This window comes from Lepisosteus oculatus, chromosome 7, assembly GCF_040954835.1.
Source record: "Lepisosteus oculatus isolate fLepOcu1 chromosome 7, fLepOcu1.hap2, whole genome shotgun sequence".
NCBI lineage: Eukaryota > Metazoa > Chordata > Actinopteri > Semionotiformes > Lepisosteidae > Lepisosteus > Lepisosteus oculatus.
The window spans coordinates 37312339-37327955 of NC_090702.1; the positions used below are offsets into that span (position 1 = coordinate 37312339).

At 35.0% G+C, this 15617-nt stretch overlaps 1 protein-coding gene across 2 annotated transcripts in view; it reads right to left on the reverse strand.

Moving 5' to 3' along the window:
• The window catches only part of LOC102684008 (proton myo-inositol cotransporter), a 124366-nt gene that overhangs the window by 91734 nt on the left and 17015 nt on the right, over nucleotides 1-15617 (reverse strand). For both annotated transcript variants that reach the window (XM_015352606.2, XM_015352605.2), the window contains exon 2: nucleotides 2100-2259. In XM_015352606.2, the coding sequence (XP_015208092.2) occupies nucleotides 2100-2259 (160 nt within the window). The remainder of the gene's footprint in view (nucleotides 1-2099; nucleotides 2260-15617) is intronic.

Genomic DNA, 15617 nt, shown 5'->3' on the forward strand with positions numbered 1-15617 from the left:
ATTCCTCACTTACATTATTAAGGCCTTACCAACCAAAAAGACATCTTAATGGTCAAGCTGTACATCATGAGTCTTCAAACATTTTTAACAATGTGGGCATGATATCGGATCCAAAGCTAAGTCAAAGCTACTGTTTGAGTGCAGTAGAGTGTTTAACAAATGTTCCATTACAACTGATATTTTTCTGTAAAAGCAGCATTCAGTGTTCTCTAAAACACACGGTCTAAATAAGAACAAAACCATCAAATAAACTATGTAGTTATCAGTAATACAAGATCAATATCCAATCATCTTGGTTGATGTCAGACCATAGGTTTTGTTGAAAATGTAGTGGTTTGTTTCAGGATTAACTAACCCAGTCTTTGACCACAGCCAGTATCAAAAGTGAAAAAAGAAAAATCCTAACAATCACTCCTTGAAAGTTTTTAAAAAAAGGGATATACATTTAATAAAAATATAAATGTAGCTATTAGAAACAATACAGAACTCAGAAACGGAATTGTGAAAAATATAGAAGGAAATTAAAGTTAATAAAAATGCTATTTTTAAACATGGAAATAATATTTTATTCCCACACAATTTGGTATCAACAATTGCTCTTGGTAACAACTCCTGTACGATGCATAGGAAAAACGAGAACTTGCAGCCGTGCTCCTCCAACACACCCACCTTTTAGTCATTCATCTTTTGGCATCCTGCAAGTGTGCCAATACTGTAGATACATTCTTGTGACATCACCCTCTGATCTTGCAGCTGATTAAGTCATCAGACCAGTACTTTCATTTTAAATCTAAGGTATTTCAATGAAAGTTATTTTCTTTAATGAAAGGGGTATATGCAAGAGAAACCAGATTTATTTGCTGAAGCTGTCTATCTAAATAAAAATGTTCACAAAATTGTGGTGGCAAAGATTACATTTTAGCCATGGAAGAGGAATTACATGAAAGTGGAAGTACAAGTTAAAAATGCAGCACAAAGAAAATACTTATGTGCAAGGCTGCACATGCTGGAAATGTTAACCCATTTACAGATGATCACTGTCTTTGCTAATGAGCTGTTTTCATCAGCTTTTGGCTAAGAGTAGATGGACTGTAAATTTATTTGAAACATGGCTAAATGGAAGAAATATAAAGATAGCCTTTAAACCTGTAGGACGAATGATCCTGTAATAAACCAAACAGAAAATTACTGCTGTGAAACACTACCCTGATGGCTTTGTAGGTTGTGAATGTTGAAAATAAATGTAAAAGTTAGAAGGGGTGACATGTAAATGAAATTTACTTTGCCATTGGATTGGAAAATATTGAAAAATACAGAAAATGTATGGCTTGATGCATTCAAATTGTTTCTTTTGTTTCGCATTTTTCAATTTTTTAATAAGATACACAAATATATATGTATATTCTACTTTGTAATATTAATGATGTTGAAAATAACAAAGGTACAAATTGATTTTTTAATAATAGTTCTATGAGTTCACAATGAACAATTGAATTTACACATGAGATATCTATAGTTTAGTTTGTTGATGAGCGGTTGATGATTAACTGTTTTGGTTTGAAATTGTTAGTTAAATTTGGAATACTGTACTGTATGTGCCTGAATGTGGATTAAGTTGGTAAAAGTGTGGATTATGTAATGAATATATCTGCCCCGCACTCCCCTTGTTTTCAAAGCCAACCAGCCTCTTTAGTTAACAGTGGATTAGGCAATATAATCAACACAAAGATTAAAGGGTGACATCACAAGGAGAACTGGTGCCAACTATGGGAGTGGTGGACCTATTACTGACATCACTGCAAGTCTGCAGGCACCCAGCAAGTCAAAGGATTTGTCTTGCCAAAGGATGCGCAACTAGTGCCTTCTGTACCTTGACGTCACTCTTATAATTATGTGCTTCTGCACAGAGGATCCCAAACTCAGCATAACCCGGGCTTGAACCACTGAGTTCACCTGGTCTCTGAACTCTCCTGTTACTCTGAGTGAGCGGTTTTAAAATATGTGCCACTCAGGAGCTCTGATAAATGCTCTTTTAAGTGATACTTACATACACCCTTTGTTAAACAGTGCATTGTTATGTGCTTCCACCTGATTCATACCTCCATCCATCCTTTGGAAGGTAGCTGAAAGCCCCATCAATGACACTTGCAATGAACTGTCCACCAGTGATGAAGAGGGTGTTGATGGTCACTAATTGTCCTCTCAGCTGAGGAGGGGCAGCCTCTGCAATATACACTGGTACTGTCATGGAAGCAATACCTGTGGGGAAAAAAAAACGAACAAGAAAATACTTTCATGAGAACAAATGTTTAATTCTATGTAGATTTTAATTCAAACTTTTGCGTCCTGATGAGATCCTTGAATCTATTAACTACTAAGAAATGCTCTACATGGATTGAATAGTCTGCTCTTATTTGTAATCTTTTATATGTTCTTATAACTAACATGATAATTTGTTTTAAATATTAATATTTTATTCCATTTACCTCTTTCTATTATGCTTTTTTCAAATTTATAAGCATATTTCTTGAGAAATATAAAATAATTAAATGATACAAATACTGTTTACATAAACTAATTCTTAATGTGTTTAAAATGAGAGAAAAATTACTGGGAAAGCTGTTCAGTTTTAGAGTGATGTATTTTTTCCACAGGCAAGTTGCCAGTTTACAGGCAAAATATTCACAATAAAATCATAATAAAATATTTTCATTTGCTAGACCCAGATTTCAGTCTCAGTTTTTATAGTTACTGTTGCACTACAGGAGTGCATGTTAACTAAAATATTCATAAAATATTATCAAGTATTTTGTACTTATGTGTTTCTATGGTGGATAATAATCTAGCAAAGCAAGTTCAATATACAAGTGAACTGATACTGACACTGGCTTGCAAGATCACCTGTTCACTTTTGAAACCTGCTAGGGACTCATAACTATCATCCATAAAACTAATGGACTGATGTACAAATATTAAAGCACTTGAAGGATACAATGTTAACATCTATCGGTAACGTTTATGTAGCCCGAAGCAGATAATAAATATGATTTATATCTTGTACAAAACAAAATGAAAGTCATTATTCAGGAAGGATTTCATTTCTTGTGTATTTACCCTTCCTGATGAAAGCTCCTGTGGTTGTGTTGGGATTACACCGTCAGCATAATAGACAACATGCTGTCTGATGCATACAACTGCGTCAGTCAGCATATAAAAGAATCTAGCCAGTAACAAGAATCATAAACCCAAAAAGTTCTGAATTTATTTTTTTCCAATCTCCTGATTGTTTTGATATTGAAATAGTATTGACATCAATTAGCACATTATTAAAACATTTTACTATAACCTCATACAGAACTGTTATCAGCATTCAGTGCCATGGTAAAGTAGAGCTACAATCTTGGAACTGAGCTATGATCCCAAATATGATACTCGGCTACTCAACAATTGAGAATGCTCAATTTTTTACACTCTAATCCTAACACACCGTTGTTCCACATAAACCACCAGTGTATTAATGACAGATCTTAGGTTAAGTCCTGCCACAACCATTTATTAAGAACAGAGAAAAGAACTGTAAGCCAGAAGAGACTTAGCACTCTATATATGTATATTTTCCTAAAACCAGTGTTTTTTATTTTGGATATTGACTGGATGTTTTGTGGTGTCATTTTGATTAATTGCTCCTAAATGACTGATACACTTGAGTGATTTTGTTGCGTAATCAGTAAATCACCTCATTAATGATAGAATTGAAAGGGCACAGATAATGAAGTGATTTGATCTGCTTAATGTCAAGCCTGGTGAAAACCAACGAAGACAAATACAGAAAGGAAAATATATGCCCTGCTCGTCAAAGAGAACATCACTTTTGTACAATCACTGTGTTGATGACTGGACTAAGTACGTGCATTAGAACACATTGTTCACTCATTGTTCACAACCAGCAGGTTTCTCTTACGGTTTCCACATTATTAAAAACAGCTAAAGAAGTTAAACAGACCCTATGTGGCACAGCTAAAGCCCTTAAAGTGCAAGAACCAAAACTATAGTCTGAACATACATTTGAATACAAAGTTTTAATAACAAACCCATGGGAAATAACACTATAACATAGTCTATAACACAGTCTAAGGTCAAGGATATCAGGAAAACAGGATATCAGGATTTACAAGTCCTGATATGTCTAACAGGCATAAGAAAAAACACTGAGTCCCTCCAAAACCAGACTTTTGCAATCACGATGTGATCCAAATACAGCGTCCCAAATCCCAAGGTCAGCACTGCTCCATACGAAGGCATCTGTCACCAGAAACCGGATACGAGGCCATTCCCATGGGGTAAACCAGGACCCGGAAAACCAGGAACTTCTCAACCCAGGAACACGGAGAAGGATTCACAAAGAAGTCCGGAACCAGGAATAACCGGGAGTCTATGCCGAAGATCCACAACCAGGAAACCGTAAGCTTAAGTACTGGAGCAAGTCCAACTGTACAAGCTGACACCGGAGATGTTACAAATCTGACAATGCTGAACCCCGAATACAGGGTTAATCAACCTTATATACAAGGAAGCGACCAGTAAACCGATTCTGATTGGCCACTGCATAATCAGCAACACTCAAAGAGTGTTCTGATAATTAACGCTTCCTGACAGTTTCTAGCCTTACAAGATTTTACAGCCAAAGAACTTGGTCAATTACACATCAGTCTGGAAATCCATGGGCTACGATACCTTGTCAAGACCAGTGAGGAGGTCCAAGTATGATGGTCTGGATAAGGAGTGTCTAGCAGCTACAGAGCTACAGACCTCACTTGTAGTGTTTGATGGCAATGCTACTGCTTAGCTCTGCATGGATCAAGTCCTGGGACCTCACTTGCTGCCCTTCTTCTGGGCTCCACTTCACATGACAAACATTCCAGCACAACAAAATGTTGCTTGTAAAATAATGGCTTTTCTTTCTTTAGAGATTAGAATGTGACAGTTATACAGAAGACCTCTACGTAAAGAAAATTAAGTTTTCTAAATTCTTAGTTAAAGGTCTTTCATTGTTAAGACAGCAAAAGGTATTTATCCAATATGGTATTCAAGCTCACAATTTTCAACAAATTAACTCTAAAACCATGACTTGGTTGAGATGGATCCTGAGATACATTAGTGCAGCATAAATATTCAAAATTACAACCCTCTATTATATACTTCTGAAATACAAGTCTAATCAAAACATGCTTTACAATTTGGATTTTTAAATAAAACTACAGGTAGCATTATTTTGTATTAAAATTATTATTTTGCTACAGAATAAGTCTTATGTTTTGAAGGGGTACATCTTATGGAACATTCAACATCATTGAGTATCGTAAACGTACACAATGTAGACCAGATTGAGCAAGTCCAATGTGGAATCGGCCCAGTACACAAAATTATTTTATGTTTTTTTACCAAGAGCAAATGTAACATTAGAAACATTTTGTAAATGAAAAAATAAGCTTATCTTAAAAAGAAGTTGCAATCTTGTTCATGTAAAAAACAATGATATCACCAGGAATCAAACTTCTTTGTGAGCTGGCTTTTCTTGGATATGTAAATCCAATTCTTGACTTTTAAACTCAAAGGCTTTTTAATGCATGAAGTTCAGACTTTTTTCAAGATTATGTCCACCATATACAGTATTTTTGGATGCTGAAAGTACATTATGTGGTATAATAAAGCATCTTATGTTTTACTTACATAACTAAACAAAAGACAGGTGCTACCCATATGATGAACAATGAACACTCATAACTGTTGGCCAAATGTCTACATGTATATATAGCATGCTGCATCAGTAATGTAGAATTGATTTTATTGTTGCTATGGAAATATTCCTTTGGAAAGACATGTATTGAGCTTCTACTGATCAATAATCAAAAAAGACATTATTACAGCTTTTTTGGATTTTACAATATACCACTAGTCTATTTTAGGTAAGTGAACAATGATATACTCTAGACACTTAAACCTGATCTAAACCTGGTCAAAGATCAACATTCCAAAGCATAAATAAAAAAACCCACATGAAGTTAACAGGAAGCACTTTCACAGCTAAATTAAAAAAATGCTTAAATTGTCTACAACACAGGCTTGGAATAAATTATGTTGTTTTCCCTGCCATCTGAAAATTGCAAACATAGAAAGAAAGGTTTCTATGGAGCTGCAGAAGTATTCCTATTACTATTGTCTCTTTTCTTTAATTGACTGCTAACACTTGCCAGGATGTAAATAAAGTGAGAAGCATTTCAGTTTTTTAATGTAGAAGCCTAATAATACAGATCTGACCCTGGTGTTTAGAGATTTGAGAAACTAATAGTTCATAATATTCGTTATGCTTTTCCATCCATCAATTAACAGACAGCTGTTTATTCCTGGTATAGGTCACAGCAGCTCAGTGCTGCTTTTGACACTGTTAACCATGATATCTTACTTTCTTGTCTTGAGACTGTTTTTGGAGTTTGTGACACTGCTCTTAAAAGGTTCAAGTCTTACCTCATACTGGGCTCCCGATGTTAGAGAATTTACATGTTTCCCTTCGGTCTGCTTTTAAGATCACATGGCCTCAACTATAATTTCTATGCTGACAATAATCAAATCTACATCCATATTAAACCTGGCTTGACGTTCGACCCATATTGTCAAAACATCATTCTTTCACTTCAGAAATATCACCAGTCTAAGTCCTATGTTATCGCTAACTGTGACTGAAAAGCCGAGCAACACCTTTGTCTTCGTCGTTGTCCAAAAACTCCTTCAAATCTAAGCTCAAAATCTTCTTCTTTAAAAGGGCCTTTATGTAACTTGTTCTATTATTAATCCTTTTGCTCCTACCATATCAGTACTCCCATCTACTTTCTCCTCTCATTGTATATTCTCATTGTGCATATCTTATGTATTTTTTATTGTTGTTGTCATTCTGTAAAGCTCTTTGAGAAGCCACTTTTAAAGGTGTATTTATTATATAGGATTTATTATGCAAATGTATTTATTTATTATATACTGATATATATATATACAGTACATACTTTATCTTCTACAAATCACATGAAATAAATGTGTAAATCAACATTAGCACAACACATCATTCTACACCATAACAATGGCCTTCTGAAAGACTTTCTGATGTACTAAAACAAATTAAAATACAACAGTTTCATTAACAACATAAACTTCTTCAGTACTTCGATGCAAACAAGTGGTCATCTACAGGAAAGCAATGGGAGGAAGTGAAAATGTATAATGAAAGAGTAATCCCCACATGTTAACTGCAGCTTTTCCACAGTCTCAAAAACATAAATATGACTGGGCTCATTAGTGATGTTCAGGACCTTGAAAAAACTGTGGGTCTAAAGGTCACTGTCTTTCACTTCAATAACCTCCCTTTTCAGATGTTTAGTGAAATTTCCAAAGGCTTGTAAAATATCACCATAAGCTGCTACTTGAGCTTCATGCATGTGGCATCCTCCTGGTACCATGCTGCTCTATTACATCTTTTAATTCAAAGTATGACAAGCTGAATCTATGCAGGTAATTAAAGCCATTTTAGGAAGCAAGCACATAGAGCATAGTTTGCACAGTATTGCAAGCGGTATAAATACTGAATCACAATAATTGAAGTACAGGGGAGCACAAGACAAAACCATATTACAAAATAATTAATTTAAGAACTTAAAACCAATGTAAATGCTAGTTAATAAACACAAACACATATCAGTGGATATACAGTGGTGGGAAGAGACCAGAAAGATGAAGAGGCAGTGCTACACATCGTAAACAGCATTCAGACGCATGTCCAAATGGGCTAGATGGGCCAAAAGTCCTCCTATCATTTGTAACCTTTCTCAGTTTCTTTTGAACATGATCTAGATAAACAATGGTCTCAGAATCTATATGGATAAGACTTCAAATATATGGCTCATATTTATTTTAAATAAGTTTGATAATACTAATACTAAAGGAAAACTTTTAGATTTGAAACTCAATTATAATGCAGAACTTAAAGAACAAAATCTAGGGTGTATTTGTAAAGAAAATGTGTTATTATGGGAGATTTCTACTTCCCACACACAATTTGGGAAATTCATCAGGGATGTCAGCTGAAATGGAAAAGGTAGGTGTACTAATGGCTGTTTGCTTACTCAGTTTAACAGAACATATACTACAGGGAAAAACATTTTATCAATCTTTTTTCAATGTTTCAATGAAGATAGCAGTATGTAATAAAAAACAACAGTGTGCTTTTAAAACAGAAGTGAAGAAGAGCATAAGAGAAGTAGAATGGGATAAGGTAGATATGAGTCATTAGGAAACACATGGGAGCTGCTTAAAGATATTCTGTTTGAAGTGCACAATAGATTCATCTTAAGACTAAATGAAAGCCTAGAAAGCAGAGGTCAAAAAGGTTAATAGATCAATTAAAAAACCTAAGAAGAAATAAAGCAATTTATAACCATTTGAAAGTAGTACAACCTACTGAAAGCATGGGTGAAAAAGAATGATATGTCAGTGTGAGGGACAGAAAAAAACATTAAAATGGACACCTATTAAGTGTTAAAACATAACAAAAACAGTAAAGGATACAATTAGTATACGTGTATAAGATAAAAATGGGAATGTTTAAAGGGAAAGGGAAATGGCTTATATACTGAATAAATACTTTACTAATTTCCTTCACCATTCACCAAATAATAAATTTAAAAAAAACAAAGTTCTATAAGAAATAGTACTGATAAAGAAGATGAAGATGTGTTTCAAGAACTAGAAAAATGTGCAAGGAATTATTCTTATTCTTGTCATTGAGGGTTTGATTCTGAAGTACCTGACAATGCATGTCATTTACCATAGAAGGATTAGCTAACTGCAGGATTTGTAAATGAAATTCAGAACAAATAGACACAATTTAAGAAAGGGAAAAGACTTAGCAGATGCTATTTAATACAGACAAGTGCTTATTTTTACAGATCACTTTTAAGTTTTCATAATCCTGAAAAAGTCAACTAAATGGATATAGTCAGAATCAGAAATGCAAACCAAAGAACACAACTGGAAACTAAATGGAAATGTATTTAAAATGTTCTTCTTAAAGTTCTCTCGCAATTCACCTGGATAAGCAATTTCTTCTCCACTTAATCTGTTATGTAGTGGTGCACAATGGCAGCTGTGTACCACTAAAAGATATGAAAGATATGTGGAGGTCTGGAACAAGCTATGGAGCTATGTTGTTGAAGCTGCCTAGCTTCAAGAAATGGCTCAATGAGATCCTCAGATTGATTAGCTACCATTTAGAAACAAAATAAAAATTCTAAATGGAGTGGATAGTGTCCTCGTGTTTGCAATCTTTTTTAAACTTATTGTGAAAATCAGGATCCTGACAGAGAATTTAATTGAGCTATCATAAGGCTCAGGACAGAATTAACTAAGAATTAAGGCATTTAAGGCATGGAGAAAGTGCAGAAGTCCCTTGTGTTTTCTATAGAAATGAAAAAGAAAGTTGTGCATTCTGAGATGCATTGTGATATTACCGTTGAATTATAGTATGCCTACAGTATTAAACAAGGATATTTGTTTTGGCAGCTTTAAAAAGAAGGGAACTGTTTGTACAGTTTCATGTTGGTGTTTAGTGTTTTTTAGAATATCTTGTATTATCTGGGATAGGTTCAGTCAGTGTCGGAACTCTTTGAAGGTTCCTTGTGTGCTCAGTAGAGAATGGACTCAAGACCACCTTTTTAAGATTGCATATTCTGTATCAGAATACAAATACAGAATACAAAATATCAAGACTGTTTATAACCTCAATCAAAGTTTTCTTTTAACTTTTCCTTAAAAATCATTTTAAATTGATTACAAGTTGTCTTCTCCTAAAACTGCTATGGGTTAATGCAGTAAGCTGGTGAATTGTTATGAGGGTATGCTTTTAAAGGTCAGGAAAATACCAGCCAGTTTACATGAACAAAGTACATTGTAAACATCAGGGAAGATGAAGGGGAGATGAAGGTTTGTCTGCAGGCAGAAGCCTGGTGACAGATCAGTCTATGGGCTCAGAGATACTGCTGACAACATAGTGTTCAATGCTGAGCACTGCCTGTTTCACTTAAAACAATTTAACCTGGAACTTGGACATCTTTACTAAATGGTTTATGACAAGGTAATAAAATATTAATGTTACCAATAAAATATTAAAAGCTTTATTATTTAAATAAAAATAATGGTATTTTTAAGTACTGCTGCAAAGATTTAAACAATACCTGCATGCACTTGACTGTTCCATGACTGGGAACCGAACAAGTCTCAATATATCTACATAAATCAATGGATTTTACATCCACAAATTTACACAGTTACAGTGTAGAGAACGTGCAAAGTTTACAGCTGCTTAATACGCCTGGTTGAAATGAAAACAGTAGAAATATAGAAGATGAAGTAAAAATTAATCGTATTAGTATTTACTGTATACAACACCTTATTAAAAGCACATTATAAAAAATTAAGTTTTAATTTAGGAAAAGTTTTAATTTATGAAATGCTGCAAAAATCTTACAATATAAATAAAAATCAACACTAATATTTAAGCAAGAATCTCTGACCATCTTTAAGGCTGTGGGTTCAACCAATGGTGAGGACAAATGCAACTTTAATTTTAAAATGTATTTTAATTTTAATTGCACAGAATGGAAGAATAGCATTCCACCATTTTTGCTATCCATATTACTTCCTCATACAGTACCCCCTTTGATTACAAGAGTGTGTGAAGCACAACAACTTGCAAATTAAATCAGGAGCTGATTTAATGCATCATAATATACACTTTTTCTTGTATTTTATTAATTAAAACCTTATTTTAAACTGTGAATTCAATTCTAATTTGTATTGAGAACCTCAGTAGCATCTTAACATTCCTATATGCAGTAAATAGGGACAAGAAAGGATACAAAATGATACTGAAAATGGAAATGGCCCTGCTACATGGAAAGATATATAGTTGCAATAACAAGAGGAAGCAGAAGGATAAATAAATGGGTTACAGCACAAACAAGAGTACATGATGTCATGTAAGTGAAGTCACTATAAGGGGAAATACACTACACTACAGTCGCATAGCAAAATGAACAGATCACTACAACAAGGAAATAAGGAGCCAGATTCCAACAGACTAAAAAAGTCCAAGAAGTAGACCTCCTGTAAAAAAACAATCAATTGAAAATAATGCCAAAAACGAAGATGTTTAAAGAAGAATTTTACAAGACCTTGATCCAGCTGTGGTTCTCCCTTTCTCAAGAAACACCTTTGAGGGTTATGGGATTTTTTATGATTAAACAGTCACTTTGAAATTAATATTTGAATATATATTAAAGTCTTGTGGTTTCACAACACTACATAAAGCATCATAATTCTGAAAGGTGGTCCTTGCAAAACACACATATACACCCATTAACTAACTGGTCAAAGTTTGCTAATCCCCGCTAATGAGAATATAAACCTTAGCTGGACAGCTGTTTCACCCTTATTAATGGCCTGCTTATGGCAAACTAACTTTTACTTCACATATGCAAAACTTAATTAGAAAGTTCTGCTTTCAGTGTCATGAAACAGTGATAACTTATTAATAATCATTTCCGTAATTATATATAAGATTAGAGTGAGGAGCTTAGTCAGGATGTGAGCTGCAACGAGTGGTTCTGAAAACATGCATAAAACCATTATACAGTAGATATAATGATTGTTAATTAAACTCATCATTCAATGCATACTGTACATGTCTGTACACAAACTATATGAATTTTAGTGAGGAAGATGATCGGGCATCTTCCTCACTAAATGAGGTGATTTTACCTGTTGAATTTTAAGAGTGGTAAAAATAAAAAAAAGTATTAATATGTCCTGCTTATGCGTATTAAAAGGATAATGTAGTTCAGGTGGGTAGCTGCGTCAGCATGCGTAGGCTGCAAAGGAACAAGTAATAGGTTTATTCCATGCTGAAAAAAAGAAGAAAGAGAACACAACGTTTCGGCCGTGGAGCCTTCTTCAGGTGTCCACAGCCAAAACGTGTTCTCTTTCTTCTTTTTTTCAGCATGGAATAAACCTATTACTTGTTCCTTAAAAGGATAATGACTTCCTTTCATCAGCAGATTGAAATCTGTACTTCTGGAACATTCACAGATACCAATTTCTAACCTATCAAGACAATACAATATGGTGTGCACATAACAGGATCTTTAAAAAGGCAGGTCTCAGAGAAAACACAAGAAGCAGACATAAAATGAAAAGAAATACATTGAGGAAACACAACCCAACCATAATAAACACTGGCTCTATTATTTTTCTTATCCTGCTCTATAACCAGCTTACTGATATCCCAGTCAAGCCTCTCTCCCAAAGTGTTTTCCAAAACAAAACTGACAAAATTTCACAATACCATGATCCCACAGCTAATTAGATGATGGAAACTCTGCTTCCTTCTCTCCCTCTTGTACAGACACATACTGTAACTTAGAAAGAGCGCACACATTGACCAACCCTGGAAGTCTCCAATTCATAGCTTTTAAATGTCATCCAATATATTGTCTTCTTCCACTTTGCCCAGTACCTGAGAGTTGGTGGTCTTTCCCCAAAGCTTTCTGAACCTGCCATCCTATTGTATAATCAAATACTGGAACATTCTAACTGGGAAACTGACCTAACCATGATCTAACTCAAATGACTTATTTAACCTACTTACCTGCCACGTCTTATAAATCTGCATTCAATCTGTGTCCAAATGTTTACACCAATGTTCTTTACATCATTCTAACCTTAACATTAAAGCTGTTCTTTAGATGCCTAAATTGACAAAGTCCACTCAGAGCAACAGCTCTTACAGTAAGAAATAATTGATTACATAGTGAAAGTGTGACATTGAGAATAGTGCAGTATTAGCTCATAGCTGTATGAAAGAAATCACAGGTAATGTTTAAACAGATGAACTTTGAGAAGACATTGAAAGATGATGTGAGACTGAACTGTTCTAATTTAAGCGGGTAAATCAACCCACCACTGCAGGGACAAGAATAGTCTGGAACAAGAATAAAGGGGCCCTAGAGGTTCCCGTGGAGGAAATAAAGAAGAGAAACAGATGGTCTGGCGCAGATAGGGGAGCTTAGAGGTTGGGAGCAGGTAAAGCATAGAATATGGACTGGGTCAGAGTAGACAAGACAGTGTATAGGCAACAAAAAAACTGATGTGTACATCTACAGGAAACTACTGAAGGCAGGGAGTGATATGAGAGAAAGGACAGAGAGAACAGTCCATGTGAGCAGTAGAATCCTAAACTCGTTGGAGAGGGTGAATAGCTCTGGCCAGGAGCCAAGCCAGGAGACAGTTGCAACAGTCTAGGCAGAAATGTACCAGGGCCTGAACAAAAAGTTGTGTAGACAAGTTAGTAAGGAAGAAACTGATCCTGTCAATACTGCTTAGGAAGAAGGGACAGGACTGATCCTGGCAAAGTACAAATGTGATTCTAGGCAAAGGAGGAAGGGGAGAGGGTGGAAGAGTCAAGAGCAATTAAAGATGGAGAGGTAAATGAGAAGAAGAATGAAAACAGACAGTCATTTTAGAGAGGTTTAGTTAGAAATAATGGGAGTTCATTGAAGAAGAGAAAGCTGAAAGACAGCCATTAATAAGAGAAAATCTGAACATCTTCCTAAAAAAAGTGGTATAAAAATCCGAAATTGGAAAGAAAAGGTCGTAGGGAGATAATGTAAAGTGAGAACAGCAGGGTACGTAGAACAGAGCCTTGAAGGACATCAATGGAGAGTAAGTGAAAAACAAAGAGCAAAAGTAGAGTCAAGAATATGAAATTACCAAGAGCTGACAGAAGGATAATGTGATCCAGTGTCAAAGGCAATAGAGAAGACAAGCAGAGATAAGGCCAATGAGAGGGAAGCAGCACAAGCTGCTTTAAAGTAATCTGTGAGAGGAAAAGTTTCAGATCAGTATGTTAGGCAAATGTCAGACAGGTAGTGAACAAGCAGTGAGTGTTGACAGAGGTAAGCAGAGATTTGTTCATGTATGGCCTATATGAGGGTTTTAGAAAGGTTGACTTTTTTAAGACAGGAGTGATGGAGGCTTGTTTAAAGGAATTGGGAAAACAACATGAGAAAAGAGTGAAGTTGAAGAGAGAGGAGATTTAAGAAGAAAATCAGAGACAGGAGACTGGAAGAGGTGGGTAAAGAGAAAACCGTGAACATACTGTAGGTGGTAGCTTTATTGCCAGGAGCATGGAAGAGATGTGTCACAGAAACATCTGAAGGAGAAGAAAGATGGGCAGTGTAGGATTGAGAGGGTGCAGAATTATTAGCTGAAAAGTGTGAATAGGGTGGTGAGGATGGAGGTTAAGAGCTTGTGGATGTCAGTAATATCGGTGGAGAAGAAGGAAGTAAAGTCATCAACTGAAATGAGAAGGTGGAAAGAGCCTGCATGCATTGTTAGTCAAAGACTGGATGATTGACTGATAACAGAAAAGTTTGTCTGAGACAAGAGATGAGGAAAAGGATGAGAGCAGAGAACAATAAAGGTCTCAGGCAGAGGAAAGTGAAAATCTCATTATTTTCCTCTCAGCTCAGAAGTGAAAGATTGTTTCTTTAATTTCCCCCTCCACCCATATAACTCATGAAGAACTAAAGATTGTTTTACTAATTACTGCCATTAGTATAAACATCAAATAATAAAATTGTTATACCTTTAACATTATAGCTGTATTGTCCATACAAAAGTGTGGAAATACGTCTTTGGCATAGCCATAAACAACTGAAAAAACAAATAACACTCAACACAAAATAAATTAATGTTAAAAAGAAACAATAGTCATAGCCATGTAACAATACACACATACACACATCCAGGTCTGCCCATACTACACCATCATTACATTAATCTGATAGCTTCATACAGGAAATAATCAATTAGCTGCATTCAATATACTCACAGCACAGGGGAAAAAAGTTATTGTATACATTTATCTTGGCTATACAGTAGGTATTTTATAACACCTCCCTGATGGTAGCAGTTGAAAATTGGTATGAAGAGGGTTGTAGGATTCAACCAACAATCAAATGAGCTTTCCTTTGAACTGCAGTGTAATACAGCTCTTTAAGCTATTTCTGTGGTCGACCAATTATTTAACAAGCAGTATTAATAATTCTGGCCAATTTCCCCTTTCTCGTAATACTCAGGCTACAATATTATACTGATATACCAAAAGTAAGGATGCTTTCTACTAACATACAGTACACACAAACCTGTCTATAACGTTTTGACACACTCCATACCTTTTCAACTTCCTGATCAAAAATATCCTATATTTAGTATACATAAAATTAGAGTGATCATATCCACTTGTAATCAAACATTACATATTACTTGGGAAAATGAATTTAATCCAAAATTTTCTTTTCATTTTGCTGAGTATTAATATGTAACATACAATGGCATTCCATTCAGGCCTGAGCCCTTAGATTTCAGGATAGGCTATGGCTTGCCATTATACTTACCAAGAATAAAGTGCTTTCTAATAATGGATAGACTTATTATTAGAAATAAATGATGTGTAG